The 19053-nt window shown below is 50.4% G+C and overlaps 1 protein-coding gene across 2 annotated transcripts in view; it reads right to left on the bottom strand.

The window, feature by feature from the left end:
* Window positions 1-17764, bottom strand: part of SLC24A4 (solute carrier family 24 member 4) — a 165953-nt gene extending 148189 nt beyond the window's left edge. For both annotated transcript variants that reach the window (XM_059915819.1, XM_059915821.1), the window contains exons 1-2: window positions 17611-17764; window positions 15437-15547 (exon numbers count right to left, since the gene is read on the bottom strand). In XM_059915819.1, the coding sequence (XP_059771802.1) occupies window positions 15437-15547; window positions 17611-17740 (241 nt within the window). In that variant the 5' untranslated portion in view covers window positions 17741-17764. The remainder of the gene's footprint in view (window positions 1-15436; window positions 15548-17610) is intronic.
* Window positions 17765-19053: the final 1289 nt, after the last annotated feature.

Raw genomic sequence — 19053 nt, 5'->3', positions numbered from 1 at the left:
ACTGGTTCACGGGTGTGGAGTTTCAGTTGGGGATGAACAGAAAGCTCTGGAGGGGGATGGCGGTGACAGCTGCACGAGAATGTGGATTGCACCTAATGCCACTAAACCTTGCACTTTAAAATGGTTAAAATGGTAACTTTTATGTTATGTCTTTTCCCATGATACAAATTTTTAAGTTTAAATATTTCTTTACTGCAGAATATCTCAGAACCTTGAATATGCTGTTGTGACCCAATCGGTCTCCACTAGAGGCAGACTTTACAAGTCTTCCCCAAAGTTATCCAATCACGAACGCTTTTTTGAGCAAGAGATGGGGAGAGGGGCAAGACCACCGTGAGGGACCGGGGCTCCTCGGAGCAGCTTGGAGAATGTCGGACCAAGCTCTAAGCACAAGCTTTCCATATCCAAACTCTGGCTATGTATTGGTCACGGCGCTAAGCAAAGCAGCTGACAGCCATGATCTCACTGAATTCTACTAAGACCCCTGCTGGGTAAGCAATATAGCCCCCATTTCACTGATGGGGAAACTGAGGCTCAGACCAAGTAACTTGCCCAAGGCTGCTCAGCTCGCTGGCAGAGCTGGGACCCAAACGTAGAACAGGCAGACTCTACTCTCACTACTCCAAAGAAGCAGCGCTGATAGCACCCCAGAACCTCAGCCTCCCCCAGACCTCCTGCGTCTGCATTTTAACCAAGTCCCCAGGTGACCGTGGGCACATTAAAGATGGAGAGGCACGGCTCTGAGCTTCAACACGTGCCTCCTCCCCGCTCCCCCCCCCCACCGTGATCTCTTGGGGGCCCTCTGACTTCATTGTGCGATTCTAAGTATTCACTGTGAGCTTGGGGGCGGTGGAAGCAGCAGCAACCCCTGCCCAGTGCCTGTGGTCTGCAAATTAGATACCAATCCCGCTCTTCTTTCTTTCTTCCTCTAAATGCATATGGGTCACCCAAAGCCCGCAAGTCATTTAGATACTTGTCACACCATGCTACATTGGAATTTTTGCCAGCTAAGGGAAAACAAGCAAGGTTTAAATGATCAAAGAGATTTCAAAGCAATTCTTTCAAGGGCTCCCCCTCCGAGACCCACAGAAGAATTACCCAGAAATTAGAGAAAAGATGCGAGAGCACGGCCAGTCCACTCCGCAGCCAGTTCTCTTATAAACCCGCCAGCGCACTGCCCCACCTAATTTAAATAGCCCAGGTGATGGGGCTTCCCTCCACTTTCCTGGGGAGGCTGTTTGCGGAGCCAAGGTTTCCTTTAAGAGGCACTTAGGGGAGGGGAGCTGCCCCTGGCTCTTCCCCTCCTGGTCTGAGGATTCCCCAGGTGTGGCCTCCTGCAACCAGGTGAATCACTGCAGAACAGTGTCAAGTGCCCCTTCTCCACACAGCCTGCTTTGACAGAGGCGTAATAAGCCAGAGCTACTTAGCTGCTCTAATCTCTGCTTCTAAGTCATTCTATCTACTCCATTAATCACCTTTATCGACACTCCTGCGGGTCTCCAATGAGGCTCCACTTCTTTCTGGTAATGGGTTTCCTCCAGACTGCAGGCCAGCCTGTCGACGGTGGGACTCCCGTCCCTGGCTCCGATCCACGTCCTGCAAGTTCGGTCCTGCATCCCGGGCCCCCACCCAGTGCGCTGTCCTCACCGTGCGGGTCAGGCAAGGTCCTCGGCCACCCTGAGGCAGCTCATCAGCACAGAGGGCATTTCACATGGTCCCTGTCCTGGGATGTTCATCTCCAAATAAGGTAAGACACAAAGGCCACCAGGCGACAAAGGGAGGCTGGGCTGCTGCCACTCTACCAAGCGCCCACGTGATGACACGAATCCTTTCAGGACGAGCACTCAGCTGCCCCTTTGAATACTCGGAGTGGGCGAAGAGAAGCAGAAGAGGGGCAGGTGAGGCTCTGAGTATCGGCTGTCCCCCAGAAAAAGGGCCACAGTCTTCCCTTTGCTAAGTCTGTACAATGCTCTACACTTCAGAAACTCTTCCCTATGGGTTTTGTTTAAATGCCTACGTGTCACTTACAGCAAAAGCCTCTGCAAAATCCCGTGGGGCTTAAGCTCTGCTGATATAAAACGTGTCATAAACCGGGCGACCCGACACAGAGGCAACGTGCAGAAGGAGCACAGGATCGTGGTGATCTGTGCTCCCTCGCCTCTCGGCTGTGCTCCCCGAGGCCGAGAACCGCATCTGCCACCCTACACGAGTCAGATGGAGAAGCAGCGCCCCTCGGGCTTGGTGCAATGCAGCCACAGGGCCCACCACGCCCACCCGAGGACTTGAACCCAAAGCCAGCTGAAAACGCCACTCTCATCCCTGATCCGGCCGGGTCCTCTCTTACCACCCTATCTCTGCAATCACCGTGCCCAGCACCAGGAATGTCGCACACTCCCATCTGCCCAGCAAATACCCACTTGTGTCAAAGCACATCTCAAATGCTGCATGGTGCGTGATGTCTTCCAGCCACGCTGGGCATTAGAGTGTCATTCCAGGTCACACGAGGCGATGACACCTGTGGGCTGAGAACAGGGACTTCTCTCTGTATCCCAGCACCGACCAGGGCCCCACTCACAGAGGGCCAATGAGTGTCTGTCAGATGCGCACTTCAGAGTATGAAAGAGAGGAGAGAAACCAGCCACTGTCCTCGGTACAAGGTTCTGGGCAAGGGTCCCTGCAGAGGGGTCCAAGTCTAAAGAAGGAAGGAGTGCTTCCCACACCCCCGTCTTGGAAAATGGTGGTGCTGGGACCACTTATCTGCATCTGTGATCAGAACCGACAACTCCTACCTCCAACATCTGCCAAGACCTGCAGAAGCTGCCTCTCTCCGTCTATTCCTCTACAACCTGCACAAGACGATCATTTTTGCCTAAATCTCTTTGCAATAGCTCCGAACTGTTCTCCCTGTCTTCACTTTGTTTTCTCCCTAAAAAGCTCCTTAGGCTTGATGCGAAGAACGTTCACATATTACCTTAATTGAAGTTATCCCCCATGTTGCCGGCTGAGTCATCTTCCTAAAGCACAGAGCTGCTCAGAAACCGTCAGTGGCCCCCACTGCTTACAGGGTAGGGTACCAAGGCCTTCGGGGGTCTAAGGCTCTTACTCCAACATGCTTGTTACAGGGTGACTAGCCTCCCACACCCGCCCATACACCTTATGCCCTAAGCTTATCCCTTAACTGTCCCTTAGCCAGGGGACCCTTCATCATCTTCCCCAAAGAACACAGGCTATGGGGACAGGCGGCCTGAGTTCCAATCCCCACTCTGCCAATTCCGAGCTAGGAGAACTTAGGCAAACTATTTAAGCTCTCTGTGCCTTCCCTGTATCTTTTGTAAACTGGATATAATAACAACAACAATAATACCTGCCAGCTGCCCTCCCAGGATTGCTGCGAGGCTCAGCAAGGGAATGTGTGTAAGGCCCGTCCCCAGGGCCCCCTTTGATGTGATGCTCTTGATCCTGACATTTAGGACTGAGCTGTCCTTCCTCTGTCCTTACCCCCAGGATTGGAACACTTCATATCCCCCCTCATATTACAGGTCAGTTCTGTACTTTGTTCCTCTCAACTGGAATGGAAGCTCCCTGGAGGCAGCGTCCACATCTAGGTCAGTTTTCATTTCCCCACGGGCTCAGCAGACACTGTCGCTCCATGAATGCTCGTCTAGCCAAATATCAGACCCAAGAATGGTTTCCTACCTGAGCTCCGAGAAACTGCCCACAGGAGGCCTCCTACGTAATTTTTTTCATCCATGTGCCTGTTTTAATAAACACAGATCTTAGGCACAGAGCTGAACCAGCTGGTGTGGGATCAGCCCAGCTAAAAGGCTGGTCCCTGAACTTGGCATGTATAACGGAATCAAATGTCAGACATTTATAGTGTGAAATGAGATCAACTGATGAGGGGGTCATAAAAGCTGGTATCTGAAAGGATGTTCTAAAAGACCTCCTGTGTCTTTCTTTTCTAGCCAGACACTCCACCGACGGGGGCTTTGCTGCACGCGGGCCATGCGCAATGCTTGCACCAAATCCTATTTGCGGTTTTACGAGTCAATTCTGAAAAGCCCCAAATAACAAAGCCCCAAATAACTGATTTTCTCTATTTCACTAGGAAGGAATGTTCTTCGAAGGGTTAAGCATCTACTATAGTTATGCAAACAACAGTAATAATGTTTGCACAGCATTTGACCCTAAAAAGTCTTAGGATAAATAGCATCATCATTATGCCCATTTCACAGGCAGGAAACTAAGGCTGTAATAGTCAAAGTGACTCATGCACAGGTTGTGTCAGGGCCGGAACGCAAACTCTGGTCTCCAAATTCCAGATCTCATTCATCAGGTCCCCCTTCACCAACAGAAAGGACCAGATGTGGAACACACACAGGGGTCCACTGCGGCCTGCACGGTCTACGCCGTCTCACCATCAGCCCTTCAAAGAATCAACAGCTTCTTGTCCTCAAAGAGAAACAAGCAAACATAAGTCCAGATGTCAATTTAACGTTTTTACTTGAAATAAAGCAAATGCCGCCTTTACGAAATTCACCCTCAATCTTTCAGTTCTAAAAATTTATCCTATAAAATTATGTTCAATTCGAGTTATCTTTTGGAAGTAATTTCAGCAGCAAATATTTGTATAGTGCTTGCTCTGTGCCAGGCCCTCCTGTAAACCCATTATATAGATTAACACACTTAGCACATACAACCCGGTGAGGAAGGTGCTGTACGGGCTTCTATACACCTACACCTACACACACACACACACACACACACACACACACACACACACACACGCATGTGCTCGCGGTGCTGTTCCAGAGTTTGGGATGTATCAGTGAACAAAACAAACCCTGCCCCTTCCCTGAGGTTAGAAGATAAAGTAACTAGTTCAAGGTCACGTAACTACTAAGGACAGAGGCAGGATTGGAAACCAGGCAGTTTGACTCCAGAGTCCATGTTATTAACCCTTGAGCTCATAACTCTTAATTCCTCCTGGCTGGGTGTCTGGATCTGTCCCTAAGCATCAGCAGGCTAGGGGGGGAGACAGCCAGGGAGAAAGCAGCTGCTTTCGGGGGCCGCAGCTCCCTGACGGGTAGAACGAGGGCCTCTGTCCATCCAGTCACTATTTGCTGCAAGCTGAGTTTATGCCTGACTCCGGCCTCAGTCCTAGAGCCAAAGATGCAGGGGACACAGCTGTGTTCTCAAGGAGCTCACAGCCTAGTGCAGAAAGACTAGCAAATATTTCTATTAGTTTAACTACAACCTGCTCTGGGCCCAGCACAACCTGTGAATTGGGGTGACTGCCTTAATTGTGGCTTGGGGCAGGGCCAATGTGAGCCAGTTTACCAACTTCATCCTGGACAGCCCCAGCATACTGCCCAGCCCGACCTCCATCTGCTTTAAAAAAAAAAAAAAGTAATCTGATTCAGCCTAGCCCTGGTTGAGCACTGACTCCATGCTAAATCCCCAAAGCCTAATTACTTAACTATTGTGCATGGTAATCTTAGGAAGTGTTTGTTTTCTCTCTCCCCTCGGACAGCCCATGAGCACGATGCGTGGTTGCTAGTAAGCACTGCTCAGGTAGGACATGTTGCTGCACCTTCTCAGGCAGCACTTTCCTAAGCACTGAGCCCTCTGCTTTAGAATGTCCTTCCACTGCCACCTCCTACCCTTGCAGGGTGGGCTCAGATGTCACCTCCTCCTGGGAGGGCACCCTTGCCCTGAACCACCGGGCTCTTTCCTCTGGAGGTATCTGCCATAGGGGGCTCTGTCTGTTATTTAAGCCCCGTCTCCCCTGCGCAGTGCACACTCTCTGACAGCAGAGACTGGGTCCCTTCCAGCTTCAGAGCCTAGTACAGTACAGGCTGTGTAGACAGTCGAGAAATGCACATTGCAATTAATTTCTCGCGCAATTACATGAGACCCAGAGCTGGAGCCCCGTCCTGTGCTGACTTAGCAAAGGGAGCTGTGGACCCAGAAACTGGTGGCACTTTCCCATGTGCAAGGGGACAAGCCACTGGGCAGAGAGCTCCTTTGCTTCTTGGCCACACAGTGACCTTCTCTTCCTTTCCCAAGGGAGACATCCACTGTCCTTCCAGGAGAAACTGTAAATTATTCCAGCACACTTACTTTTCTTCTTTTTTAGTAAAATGCTATGCTCCAATGGCCTCTTCATAATGGACAATGTTTAATAAAAAAAAAAAAAAAAACGCTTTTCAAGCATTTGACTTTGCTGTTGAGTTGAACGGCTGGATCTCTTCTACCCAAGGCAACACATGGCAATGCTTAATGATTTCCATTTTTAACTCAGGAGAAACGATCCTCAGAGTTCAAGAGGAAGCCGAGTGGGTGCTCTCTGGATTGAGGGAGGCCCGCATGGCGTCAAGAGCGGAGAATCTGGAAGTCAGATGGCCCGGCAAGGAGGCGAGATTGCTAGCAGATGGCCCCAATAGTTTGGATAAGGCAAAAAGGAAAAAAAAAAAAAACCAACAACAACAAAACTTTTGATTGCAAACAAATCGGTATTAGAAACATACCAAGAAGTGGTGCCCACACAGGTGTTTGCTGTTACAATGGATAGGCATTCCCTGTTCCTCAGGGGGCACCCAGACAGTGATGGAGTCTGGAATTGCAACGCAAGTCCTCATCTCTAAATTGTCTTTTTCTACCCTGTTTATTCGTAATTATGGATAAGGATATAGGCGCACGATTCACACCATCCAAATTAAAAACCTTGGCTCCACAGATGTTTAGGGCAGTGAAACTGTTCTGTATGATATTGTTACAGTGGATACATGTCATTATACATCTATCAAAACTCAGAATGTTCAACACAAAGAGTGAATCCTGATGTAAACTATGGACTTTGGTTAATAATAATGTGTCAGTATTGGCTCATCAACTACAACAAATGTACCACAGGAATGCAAGGTATTAACAGGGGAAGATGGGAAGAGGGGAAGTAATACAGGAAATCTATTTTCCCCTCAATTTTTCTGTAAACCTAAAACTACTCTAAAAATAAAGTCTATTAAATCTCTCTCTCCCTGCCTCTACCATACACCTGTCTCTTCTTGCTGGCTGGGTGACCTTGGACTGGTTACTTAACCTCTCTGAGTCTCCTGTTCCTTATCTGCAAAACGAGGACACTAATAGCACCTACCCAAAGGGTTGTTATGAGGAGCAAGTAAGTTAATACACAGAAAGCACCTAGAACAGCACCTGCCTATAGTACGCTGGTGTTAGCCATGATTACAATGATGTGATGGGTACCCTTAAGTACTTCAATTCATCATGGGATTTAAGGTTTGCAGCAGCCCTATGAGACAGGTAGGAAATGCTGCTATCCTCATTTTACAAAAGAGAAAACCTGAGGCTTAGAGAGATTATATAACTCGCTATAGGTCACGTGGCCGGCCAGTAACGGTGGGCTGGGACACAATTCCACACATCTGCCTTCCCCATGACAAGCTGCCATCGCCAAGAAGGAAAGCGCTCGTACACACTGAGACAGGGCATTGCCTGGCTGCCGGAAGTCTTTGTACTTATCCTATGTAATCTCGTTTTGGGAGGTATTTGTGAGAGAGAGAGAGAGAGAGAGAGAGTGGGGAGGGAGGGGGGGGTGCAGGGAAGGGAGGGAGGGGGGAGAGGGGGGAAATATCAACCCCAAATGCCAAGCAGGATCCTGGCAGAGCCAATACTAGAACCCAGACCTTTGGCCCCCAAGCCACCTGACCCACTGTATTAACATGCCCACTCCCACCACCCCAAAAAAGCCAAGAGTGATCACACTGATCACAGGGTGCTGTCTTCCTCGGCCTGTACTTGCCATCAGGTTTGTGGCTCTGCCAGCCTATCGCTGTTCCAAGGTGGACGGTGACACTTGCCCCAAGGAGCCACCTGGCTGCTCTGGAGGTTGCTCTGCCCAGGAAAGCCCCTCCCCGCTGGCACTCCAGCTCTGTCGTCTGGCACAGTAACTCAGCTGTGATCTCCCTGCCCACAGGGATAAGTTCAATTCTTGCTTTTCCAACGCCGCGCTTGCTTTTACATAACAACTTTCAGACTTGGGATGTGTGCCTTGAAGCAGCCTCTGAACAGACAGACGTTCGTTCAGAATCCAGACACGTCATGTTATCGCCGGTACCACCTCACCTCCACGCCCACACGGCCTGATGTACTTTTTGCAGCTCTGGGTCCCCTCCTCCTACTCTTGCTTTCTCGTGCCTTCTGCACCTCTGCTCCCCGCACAGGGGCGCCTACAGAGACCCACTGCAGCGGGCACCTGCTCAGCGATCTCATGTCTTCCCAGCCCAGCCTCAACGCTGGCTCCTGTGTGCAGGCTCCCACACCCGCACTAGCCTCCACCACCCCGTCTCCTCTCCCTATGGTCTGCAGCTCAGCCTTGGCATGGAACAAAAAGGAAAAGTAGATCAGAGCCAGGCTGACCACAAAAAAGCCTCCACCTAGCACGTGATCCCACACCTCTGCTCTCCTGAAAATCTAGAAACCACCTTCAACTTCAGATGCCTCTCAAGCACCTCTCTGTCAGCCCTCCTTGCCCCCGGCCTTCCCTCTGTGGACACTACTATGGACTGAATGCATCCCCACAAAATTCCTATGTTGAAGCACTAACCCCCCCAAGTAATGCTGTTGGAGATGGGGCCTCTGGGAAGTCACTCGGGTTAGACGGGGTCATGAAGGCGAGCTCTGGGCCTGATGGAGTTAGTGGCCTTATAAGAAGGGCCAGCAGAGGCTTATTCTCACTCACTCTCTCCTGCCACGTAAGGACACACACAAGCCAGTAAGACAGTCCTCACCAGAGCCTGATCCTACTGGCACCCTGATCTCGGACTTCCAGCCTCCAGAACTGTGAGAAAATACATTTCTGTTTTATGCCACCCAGTCTATGGTGTTTTGTTATGGCAGCTCAAGCGAAGACACATAGCCACCAGGCCTTTCAAAAGACATATTTGAAAAGGAGCAAAACCAAACATGACAAAGCAAATTCCTCCAGTATCAATGGAGGGAACCAAGCACCTCTCTCCCTTTTCAAACATGAGGCACAGGATGCTGGGCACCTAAATGAATGGGGTGACATGGTAGAGGCGGGACCACTGACTCAATCTCAAATGTGCAGGAAAAGACAGTGTAAGAATGGGGGAAGGCATTCCCACCCCAGCTAAGAAGCCAAAAGGTAAAACACCACCTAACTGTCAAGAGACAAAAATCAGTTTTTCTATTCAGCAGCAAGTTCTGCAAGGTATGCCATCTTCCAGCATCCCAAATCTCCAAAAAGGTTAAAAAAAAAAAACCAAAAAACAAAAAACAAGAAATGTATTCACAGAAGAGAAGACAAACAATGTGTGTCAAGATGTTTGCTTGTCCTCATAAAATTCAATTGACAAATAGTTTTCTAGTACCTACAATACATGGGCACTGTGTCATCTCTGGGCTAAGCAGATAAAAATAATAATAATGAAAAGGAGCGAATGTGTGAACATGTATGCGTTTAAGTGCTTGATGGGTATTAACTCATTTAATTCTAACAACCCTATGAAATAAATGCAATTATCACCCCCCTTACCACCCTCATTTTACAAAAGGAAACACTGAAGCACTATTATGGTTTTAAAAAGCAAACGAGGCTCGCCTTTTATATCCTAGTTGAGGGAGGCAAACAAACAATATAACAATGGATAAGTTTAGTGCCTGTTAAAACCTAAACCAAGAGAACCAGTGACACAGAAGGCTACTTTGGGTTGGGTGATCAGGAAAGGCCAGTGGGAGGTGACAATCACAAGAAGAAGCTCATCTTAGAAGACGGCGGGCAGGGGAAGAGCAAGGTTCCCAGAAGCTCCAAAAGTCAGCCGCAGAATGTGTCCAGCACTGGTTCGGACCTCACAGGTCAGAGTCAGGCTCAGGCATCTGTATCTTTCAGAGCCTCCCAGGTGTTTCTCACCTGCAGGCTAGGGGTGAGAATCACCGGTTCCACCCTCAACTGTCTTCAAACACTCCAAGTGTCACCACCGAGAAACGTGTGGAAACCCTTTGGGTCCTGATATGGACTGAAGGTTTGTGTCTCTCTGAAATTCCTATGTTGAAGCCCTAACCCCCTAATGTGATGGTGTTTGGAGGTGGGGGTCTTTAGGTTTATTTGAGGTTATGAGGGTGGAGCCCCTAAGACAGGATTAGCACCCTTATAAGAAGAGGGAGAGAAACCAGAGCTCCAGTTCTCTCTCCACCACGTGGGCACACAGCAAGAAGGCAGCCGTCTGCAAGCCAAGAATGGAGCTAGCCAACACCTTGACCTTGGGCTTCCCAGCCTCCAGAACTGTGAGAAATAAATGTCTGCTGTTTAAGCCACCCGGTCTGTAATTTTTTATTCTGGCAGCCTGAACTAAGACAGTTCCCACAGGGTTCAAAGTCACTGCCCCTCGTTCCTATTTCATGCATTTTGTAGGGAGGGACCCACTGCCTCTGGAGGAAGATAAAATAGAAAAATAAAACAAAAACCAAACTCCAATTTTGACCACTGAAGGCTATGGAAAAGTCTTTTTTTTTTTTTTTTTTTTTTTTAGCTTCCCTACATTTAAAAAGAGAAACCAAACTGGTTTTCAGGAAAATCACTATGTTAAACTAAGTGTTAGCCTTCATTCAACATTCAAATACTTACTGAAAGCCTACAGAGTGTCAGGCAGTGTTCTAGCCCAGTGCTTCCCAGACTTTGGTGGGCATGGGAACCGTCCCGGGGATCTCATTAGGATGCAGATTCTGATTCCGCAGTAGGTCTGGGGCCTGAGACTCTGCATTCCTACCAAGCTCCCAGGTGATGCCAGCCATGCTGACCAGCAGGGCTCCAGCCCAGCGGGCATCAACCCTGGCTTCAACTTGGAAGCGGCTGGGGAGCTCTGAGCAAGTACTGATTTCTAGGCCCCAGCCCCAGACGAAGGCAATCAGACACTCCAGGGTTGGGTCCTGGGCATTTCAAAAGTGCTTCAGTGATTTGAACGTGTGGCCAGGATTAAGAATCACTCTTCTGGGCATAGAGCAGTGAGCAAGGTAGCCCTCAAGGGGAGACAGATGATGAATAAGTAAATTATTTTAGATGGAGATACATGTCATAAAAATAACGTAGGGTAACGTGATGGGGTCGGGGGGCACTTACACTGAAGCACAAATAATGAGATGGAAACACCACCAAGATCTGGAGAAATGACCCCAGGCTGAGCAAAGAGCCCACTTTCCACCTCAAGTCTTAAGGGATGACTAGAGCAGGGTCCCATTCGTGTTTTTAGGAAACGAAGCTAAATACTTCTCTGACAGGCGAATAGGAGCACTCAGAGGGGACAGAAAATAAGACAGGGTCCCTCCCTGGAGGTTCTTGTGGAAACGTGAACTAACGTTTGTTGAACACCTACTGTGGGCGATGCTTCAGCTCTGGGAGCTGACACAGCAGGAAATTCTTCAAGCCCCATCTTCCCACATCCCTGAAAGTCCTCATCTGGTAGATCAGGATGGGGGCCCTCTAGCTGGTGGAGAAGGACGCAGAGCAGAAACTTCGGGGGATGTAAGAACCTTGGGGTTCTTTATGGGTGACTCCTGTAACTGCAGGAAAGACGGCAGCCATTGGCTGCCGCCCTGTCACCCCCCTGACACTCTAACGGGAAGGGAGCTCTGGTCCACCTTGGTCACAGCAGCAGCCCCAGAACAGGACGGTTATAAAACATTGAGGGCCACCTCCTGAAACTGCCCATCCCCAGCTGACTCCCAGGCAGAGTTCGGGGCTGGAGGAGGATGCTTCAGTCCCCTCCCTCCAGAGGCAGAGACTGTGACTCACGTCTAAGCCGGTCCAGACCCAACACTCCCCTGGCCAAGCAATTGGCTTAGAGTCATGTGACTTGAGTCACGTGACTCAAGCCAAGCCACCAGAACCTCGGGGCTTCTGCAGAACCGCCTCAGCCACCAGCGCTCTCTCCCAGCATTTTTGGGTCTGGGAGGACATAAAGCCAGAGCTGTGGTCACCACCCCCCCACACTGGCTGACACCTGAGCCCAGAGACAGAAACTGAGTCTCAACACTTCACCTTTGACCTCACGCTTTCAGTGACTAAGCCAATAAATTCCCTTTTTCGCTAAACCCAACTTGGGGAGGTTTTCTGTCACTGCAGCAGAGGCCTGCCTCATCTAGACGCTAGGACTCCACAGATCCGCATCGGAGTCACTCACTGCCCTCCGAGCCCCATGGGGCTGCTGCCTGGGGGACCTCTGCAGTCCTCCTGTGTCAGGACTCTGTCCTCTCTACTCGATTGTGAGCTGCTTGATGACAAGGGCGGCCTCTTATACTTGCTTCTACTCCCCACCAAGTGCCCACTGCAGGGCTGGACACACAACAGCAGGTGTGTGCTACACACTCGTGAAATGGAAAGGAGACTGGATAGTCTCGTGGTCCAGGGACGAGGAGGCTGGAAGGGGAGTCAGGCTTCAGCCCCGCCTGGGCTGGGAGGAGAGCGGGGGCAGGTGCAATGGAGCAGGGAGGTCATGAGATCCAGAGTCAGATGACCAAGGGATGCTCCTGCCAGCCAAGAGATCTTGGGAAGTCACTGAACTTCTGAGCCTCGTGGTCCTCATCTTTGCATAAACACTAAGAATTAAAGTGTTTAATATTCGAAAATGCCCTTTCATTCCATCACTTGACCAATATTTACTGAGTCCTTTCTATGTGCAGGACCCTATCCCAGAAACAGTCAACACAAAGCATAATCCAAATATTACTTACTGCTAAACATTTTGCGGTTTCCTTGCTTCCCTCTCCACAAGGCGGACAAAAGTCCAGTCCTTCCTGCCAAATAGGACTGACTGCTCCGTAGTTAGTGGAATAATTTCTGATCAGACAGTATACTGAAGAGACAGGGGCAACAGTGGGGCATAGGAGACTCTCTCCTAAGAACGGGGCCCCATCTAAGCCAATGTGCCCAGACTAGATGGGACAGGAGCCACAGGAGGAGGACACAGCCAGCCCACGATGAGGCCATCAATGAGCTAGAAACCAGTCAAAAATGCACTCACCCTGATTCTTTACCCAGAGTAGCTAAGCATTCCTTTCATGGATGCTGCAAATTTTAGCCTCTCAGGTGCCTAGAGAGAGGATGGACCCATAGTTCCTGGCCTTACACATGTTCATGGCTTAGTCCTGCACATGCGCCGGCCACTTCTGGCTGATGGAAGAACGTGCTGGGGGAGGTGAAATGACAGGACGGGCACCACTGCCCACTGGGTCACCGAGATAGATGGGAGTTTAAGGGGAATCCCAGCTGCTTCCCTGCAAGCTCACGCAGTCGCAGCCCCATCAAGCAGAGGATGAACCGCTTAGAGGTTTACCAAAGCCTCCGTGTCCCAAATGGATTTCTCACACGGCATCTTGAGGGAAGGGAAGTTGATGGTGTAGAAAACAGGCTCTGAGGGAACGCCCTGGCCTTCTTCAGTGCATGGAACTAACCAAACATTTCAGACCCACAGGCCTAGGTTCCAGTGCCACCTTCCCCGCTTGTAAGGTTCATGATTTTGAGTGACTCGTGTCTCCTCCCTAGATGTTTTCCGACCTTTAAAATGCAGATAAGACCTGCCTATGAAAATAAGACATGGGAAGACTGCCATCCTAACCTGGTCCTTTGGCCTGGGTTTCTAGTTCCTTTTGCACACAGCCCCATACAGAGCCTTACCAGATTCTTCCAACAACCCTGGAGTAGGAGGCCAAGTACTATTCTGTCCATATTAGAGGTAAGAAAACAGACACCTAAAAAGATTGACTTGCCCGGCAACTTGGTGGAAAAGCCAAGTGGTACCCATCTATAGTAAAACCTCATAGGGTCTGGAGAAAAAGGAACCCTCCTACACTGTTGGTGGGAATGTAAATTGGTGCAGCCACTATGGAGAACAATATGGAGATTCCTTAAAAAAACAAAAAATAGAGCTACCACATGATCCTGCAATCCCACTCCTGGGCATATATCTGGAGAAAATCATAAATCGAAATGATACACGCACCCCAATGTTCACAGCAGCACTATTTACAATAGCCAAGACATGAAAGCAACCTAAAGGTCTACCAACAGGTAAATGGATAAAGAAGATGTGGTATACATACACAATGGAGTATTACTCAGCCATAAAAAAGAACCAAATAACGCCATTTGCAGCAACGTGGATGGACCTAGAGATTATCATATTAAGTGAAGTAAGTCAGACAAAGACAAATATCATGTGGTATCACTTATATGTGGAATCTTAAAAAATGATACAAATGAACTTATTTACAAAACAGAAATAGACTCACAGACATAGGAAACAAACTTACAGTTACCAAGGGGGATAGCAGGGTGGGGGTAAATTAGGAGTCTGGGATTAACATACACACATTACTGTACATAAAATAGGTAAACAACAAGGACGTACTGTATAGCACAGGGAACTATACTCAGTATCTTGTAATAACCTATAATGGAAAAGAATCTGAAAAAGGATATATATGTATAACTGAATCACTCTGCTATACACTTGAAACACAACATTGTAAATTAACTATACTTCAATTAAAAAAAATAAGAAAATAAAACCTCATAGTTCCCAAAGAGCTTTTGAAGGCATCGTCTCACTGAGTCCTTCTCACAAAGACCCCCAAGTTTGGGAGCCAGAGCTAAAACCTAGGACTGGCCTGTCTGAGGCCCAGGCAGCTTCCATTCGCTGGCCCGTACAGGTTCTGAGAAGAAATCTCCACCCATTTAAGCAAAGCCTGCATCTGGCAGGAGAACAGACGAGATGTCATCACTGGGTCCCTACAGCCTCTGATCGCCTGGAGAAGTCTGAAGAGGCACATCGAACCACCTCCCAGGGCGAGCAGAACCCATCTACCAGGCTGCAATGCTACCTGGAACTCCTCTTCCAGAGAAGGGGCCCCAGCAACCCAGCGTGTCCCACCTCTGCAGCGACCCTGGGTGGTATGACCCTGGTGAGTCATCCCAAAGTGCCCTCTGCCACAGCAGCTGGGTTTGTGTCCCTGAAGCTCCATCAGATGGACACAGAGAGCAAAAGGGAAAGAAAACGAAGACACCCAGGCAAACAAAATTGCGGGAGCTGGGGCGGAACACTGAGCCTTTAGGAGCATTGTGAGAACAAAAAATGAGAACTTAAATTTAAAAATGAGAATTTAAAAATGAGAATTTAAATTCTCTGAAATGTGATCTTTTCAGTTGTTGGATAAAGAAAGTACTGGAGTTGCTTAGCAGCACGACTGATTAACATCTGTACGTTACCTTTCAACACCTTATAGCTACCCTTTCCTACTCAGGGTCACAAAACCACCTTTTCTCAGCTCTGGCTGTAATTGTCCGCATACGCACCATCTCCAGATCCCGCCAAATGCCTTAGGGGAAGAATCTATCTCTTACCCGGATCTGTGCAGTTCTTAGCTGTCTGAGTCCCATTCACTGGTGCCATCAGCCTTCTACTTCTCCACGTGTCTGGTAAAACATGTTTGCTAGCAGAAGCTGTTTTGTGCCCTGGATTGGAAAATAAGTCACAAACACCATTAGATCAACATGGCGCCTGCATTCTCACAATGGCCTTACCCGCCTGTATCTAGCTCTGTCAGCAACAGCCCTGTTTGATTATTGAGAGCCATCTGTAGGGAGTGATACAATGACTGGAAGCACAATATCACCTGCTCACCTACAGTAATCTGCTTCCTAGATCGAGTTCATTGTTTCTAGTCCCAGATTGGTCAGCATGTGATCTGACCTTGGCCAAGATTGCTCCAGTCTCAGCCCTTCACAGGTGCAACAAAGGGTTTAGATAGATGACCATGAAGTTCTTAGCCAGTAAACATGCTCAGGCGTTCCTGCCCTGAAGGATAAAGTCAGCAAACAGGTGGAGAAAGTTGATGGGGTCTGGCCCACGGCTTCTCACCCTTGAATGTGCACACAAATCACCTGGGAATCTTGTTAAAATGCAGATTCTGATTCAGTAGGTCTGGCCCACGACCCAAGATTCTACACTAACAAGCTCCCAGGTGACACTGATTCTGTTGGTCCAAGGGCCACACTGAGTAACAAGGGAGATCACTGGTATGGATGCCGATAACCAAGCGCAGTTAAACTCCTAAAGGCCAGCAAATAAAAAGGATTCTCACCTTAAGACCTTTAAAGTATTCATTTACCTCTCCTGATGTGCATACTGCTTCAGCTGGATAATAATACCTCTTCTATAATGCTGACATCTAGGAGCCTCTAGGTATTTTGTTATTTCTTGTAATTGAGGGAGAACACACACCAACTTGCCCAATTGCAAAGCACCAGGTACTAAAGTGTTCAAATAACCTTTCTGGATTTCTGTTGGACAGGGCCAGTTTTTGATCTTTTATCCTCAAATCACAAAGTTTGGGTTTTGAAAGGCAGTATTAAAGAGTTAAATCAAGTTCCACCTGATTTTTATCAATATGAAACTCTCTAAATTGTCCCTAACTGCTCAAGAAGGGACCACCTGCTTTATTCCCCATGTCCAGGTTGCTAAATCATGCCATTTCTTTCATTTTTTAAAATGTTAGACAGCAATCGGGAAAAAAGCATATATACATACGTATATTCACACACATACAGGTATAACTGAATCACTTTGCTGTACAGCTGAAACTAACACATTATAAATCAACTATACTTCAATTAAAAAATTTTTAAAATAGTTTCTAGAGGACATTAAAAATTAAAATAGAACACTAAAAAAAAATACTAGAAGGTCCACAGCGTCCAACTAAAAATGGGAATGTTAGCCACCTGAATGTCTTCTGAAGCTTCCACCTAGGCTCACATCCCCCACTCCCTTCCCTAAACATATTTTTTGCAAGTTTCTTTTTCTCTCCATCTTAAATTTGTATATCCTAAGCAACTCCCAAATCCCTCAGTCTCTCCTTGGATGAAGGAGTGTGGATAGTGGTTCCAGGCACAAGCGTTCTGGTACCGTGGGGATTAAGAGGAGTTGAGAAGTGATACTGAAACATAGCAGCAACCTCCCGAGGGGACAGACTGCCCCCAACATTTTTAGGGTTTGGAGAAGACGCGTCAGGACACCCAGGGCGCCCCTTTGGCAGGGGCGAGGGGAGAGCTGAGACTCAGTTCCCAGCCTCAGAATCTGGGTTTTCGAGGGACGCAGAGAACAACCTTCAACGCTCCGTAAAATTGGAAATTGGTCCACTTAGTCTCGTCCGCCCCAGGCCAAGAGAATCCACACCTGGATCCCGCCGCTGCGCTGCCCACACTCCCTGGGCACCCCAGGGACAGAACTCTGGCGCCGAGGGGGCCAGTGGTTCAGGCTTTCGCCTTAGTAACACAGACCTGCAGCCGCGTTCTGAGCCCCCAGGGGCCGCGCGCAGCTCAGGGGAACAGGAACCACAGCTCAGAGCGTCGATATCAGCCCTCCTGGGTGCGCTCTACCTGCCTGGTGGGGAAGGGACTGGATGAACCCTTGGGGCCAACCTGACTGGGAAGGAAGGGAAGACCTCTCGGAGCTGCCCCGCGGCTTTCCAGCCCAAGCCCCCCAACTCCCGGGGCAGGCCCGCACCAGTACCTACCCCAGCTGCCAAACAGGCCAGACGCACAGCACACCAGGGCCAAAATCGCGCACACGAAGCCAACTTGCTGCCCCAGCATCTCTCGTCTCCTGCGAACTTTGCGCGGCCGCGGGGGACCGCGGAGCGCCATCCCGGAGCGCCTGGATGCCGTCTCTGGCAGAGGATGGGGAGCCCCACTGGCCGGAGTGCTATCTCTGGCGGAGCGGCGTGGGCTGGAGCGGGCGACGCGAGGCTCAGAGGCGAGGGGCTACGGGCCAAAGCTTCATGGCCCGCGGGTGAGCTCGGCGGGGAAGCCCAGAGGGGAGCGAGGAGGTGCGGGCGCGCGGCGTGCGCGCTCCGCTCACCGTGGCTCCGCGGCGAGGAGGCGACGCCGGCACGCTGGCGCTGGCGGCCCTGGCTCGCAGGGCTGGCGCAGTCCTGGCGCTGGTGCCCCTCACCTGCCCGCTCGGCCTCGGCGCCCTCGCCCGGCCGCAGCCCCGGTAGCACTCAGTGTGCCCCCGCGCCCCGCGCCGCCGCTCGCACTCGCAGCACCCTCCCCCTCCAAGTTTGGCGGCGGCCGCCGGCCAGCGATGCTCCCCTGCTTCCCGGCGAGCCGAGCCCCGGCGGCCCAGGGCGCTCAGAGGCGGAGGCAGGCGGGACGCGCGGGACCTGCAACCCTCGCCGCGAGCAGCCTCGACGACGGCCCTCCGGGGGCGAGCTCTCCCCGGGAACTTTCTCTCCGGCTGCCGGCGTCTGCGTCTGCGAGGCCCTGGCGCCTCCCGCCCGCAGCTCACGCCTCCCTTCTCCTCCCCTCCTGCCCGCCTCTCACCACCGCTCCCCCCAGCACGTGTACTCCTCCCCTAGGGCGCACTCGCCCGGGCGCTCCTCCCTTCCCCCCTGAGGCTCAACTACTGACCCACACAATCACCCTCCTTCTCCCTTTTTCTCTCCCCCAGCCCCTGTGGAGCCGAAACAAGCCCTTCTCTAACCCTCCGAGGCTGCTGCAGAGAGGAACGGGTTATGGCACCACAGGGACTCTGGGAACAAGGGTTTCTGTAGAGCGATCGCTCTAGTCCGGGCTCTGCACGACCCCCGAGGCGACCCGAGGCCCCCACGACTCCCCCTCTCCCCGGGGCGGGAAATGCACGAGAAGATTAATTGCTCGAGCAGAGCTAACAAACAGGCTTGCACCAAGCCGACGAGCGCCCGCGCCCGCGCCCCCAAGGCCGGCTCCTGCAGGGCTCTCCGGGCGCTACGCCGACCTGCACGAAGCTGGAGACCCGGCAGAGAGAAACCCGAGAGTTCTGCGCCCCGCCGCGGAGAGTGGAGCTTTTGATGTTCTGGAGCCTTGCCGTTTCACGGGGCTTTCTGGGTTTTGTTTTGTTTTGTTTTTCCTCCTTTTCTCTGATCGGCTCTCTAGTGTAAAGCTCTTTAAAAATGGGGCAGGAGGGAGAATTTCCGAAG

Source organism: Balaenoptera ricei, chromosome 2 (genome assembly GCF_028023285.1).
Source record: "Balaenoptera ricei isolate mBalRic1 chromosome 2, mBalRic1.hap2, whole genome shotgun sequence".
NCBI classification, from domain to species: domain Eukaryota; kingdom Metazoa; phylum Chordata; class Mammalia; order Artiodactyla; family Balaenopteridae; genus Balaenoptera; species Balaenoptera ricei.
The sequence above is the reverse complement of the archived record's forward strand: the minus strand, read 5'-3'. Positions and strand labels throughout refer to the sequence as shown.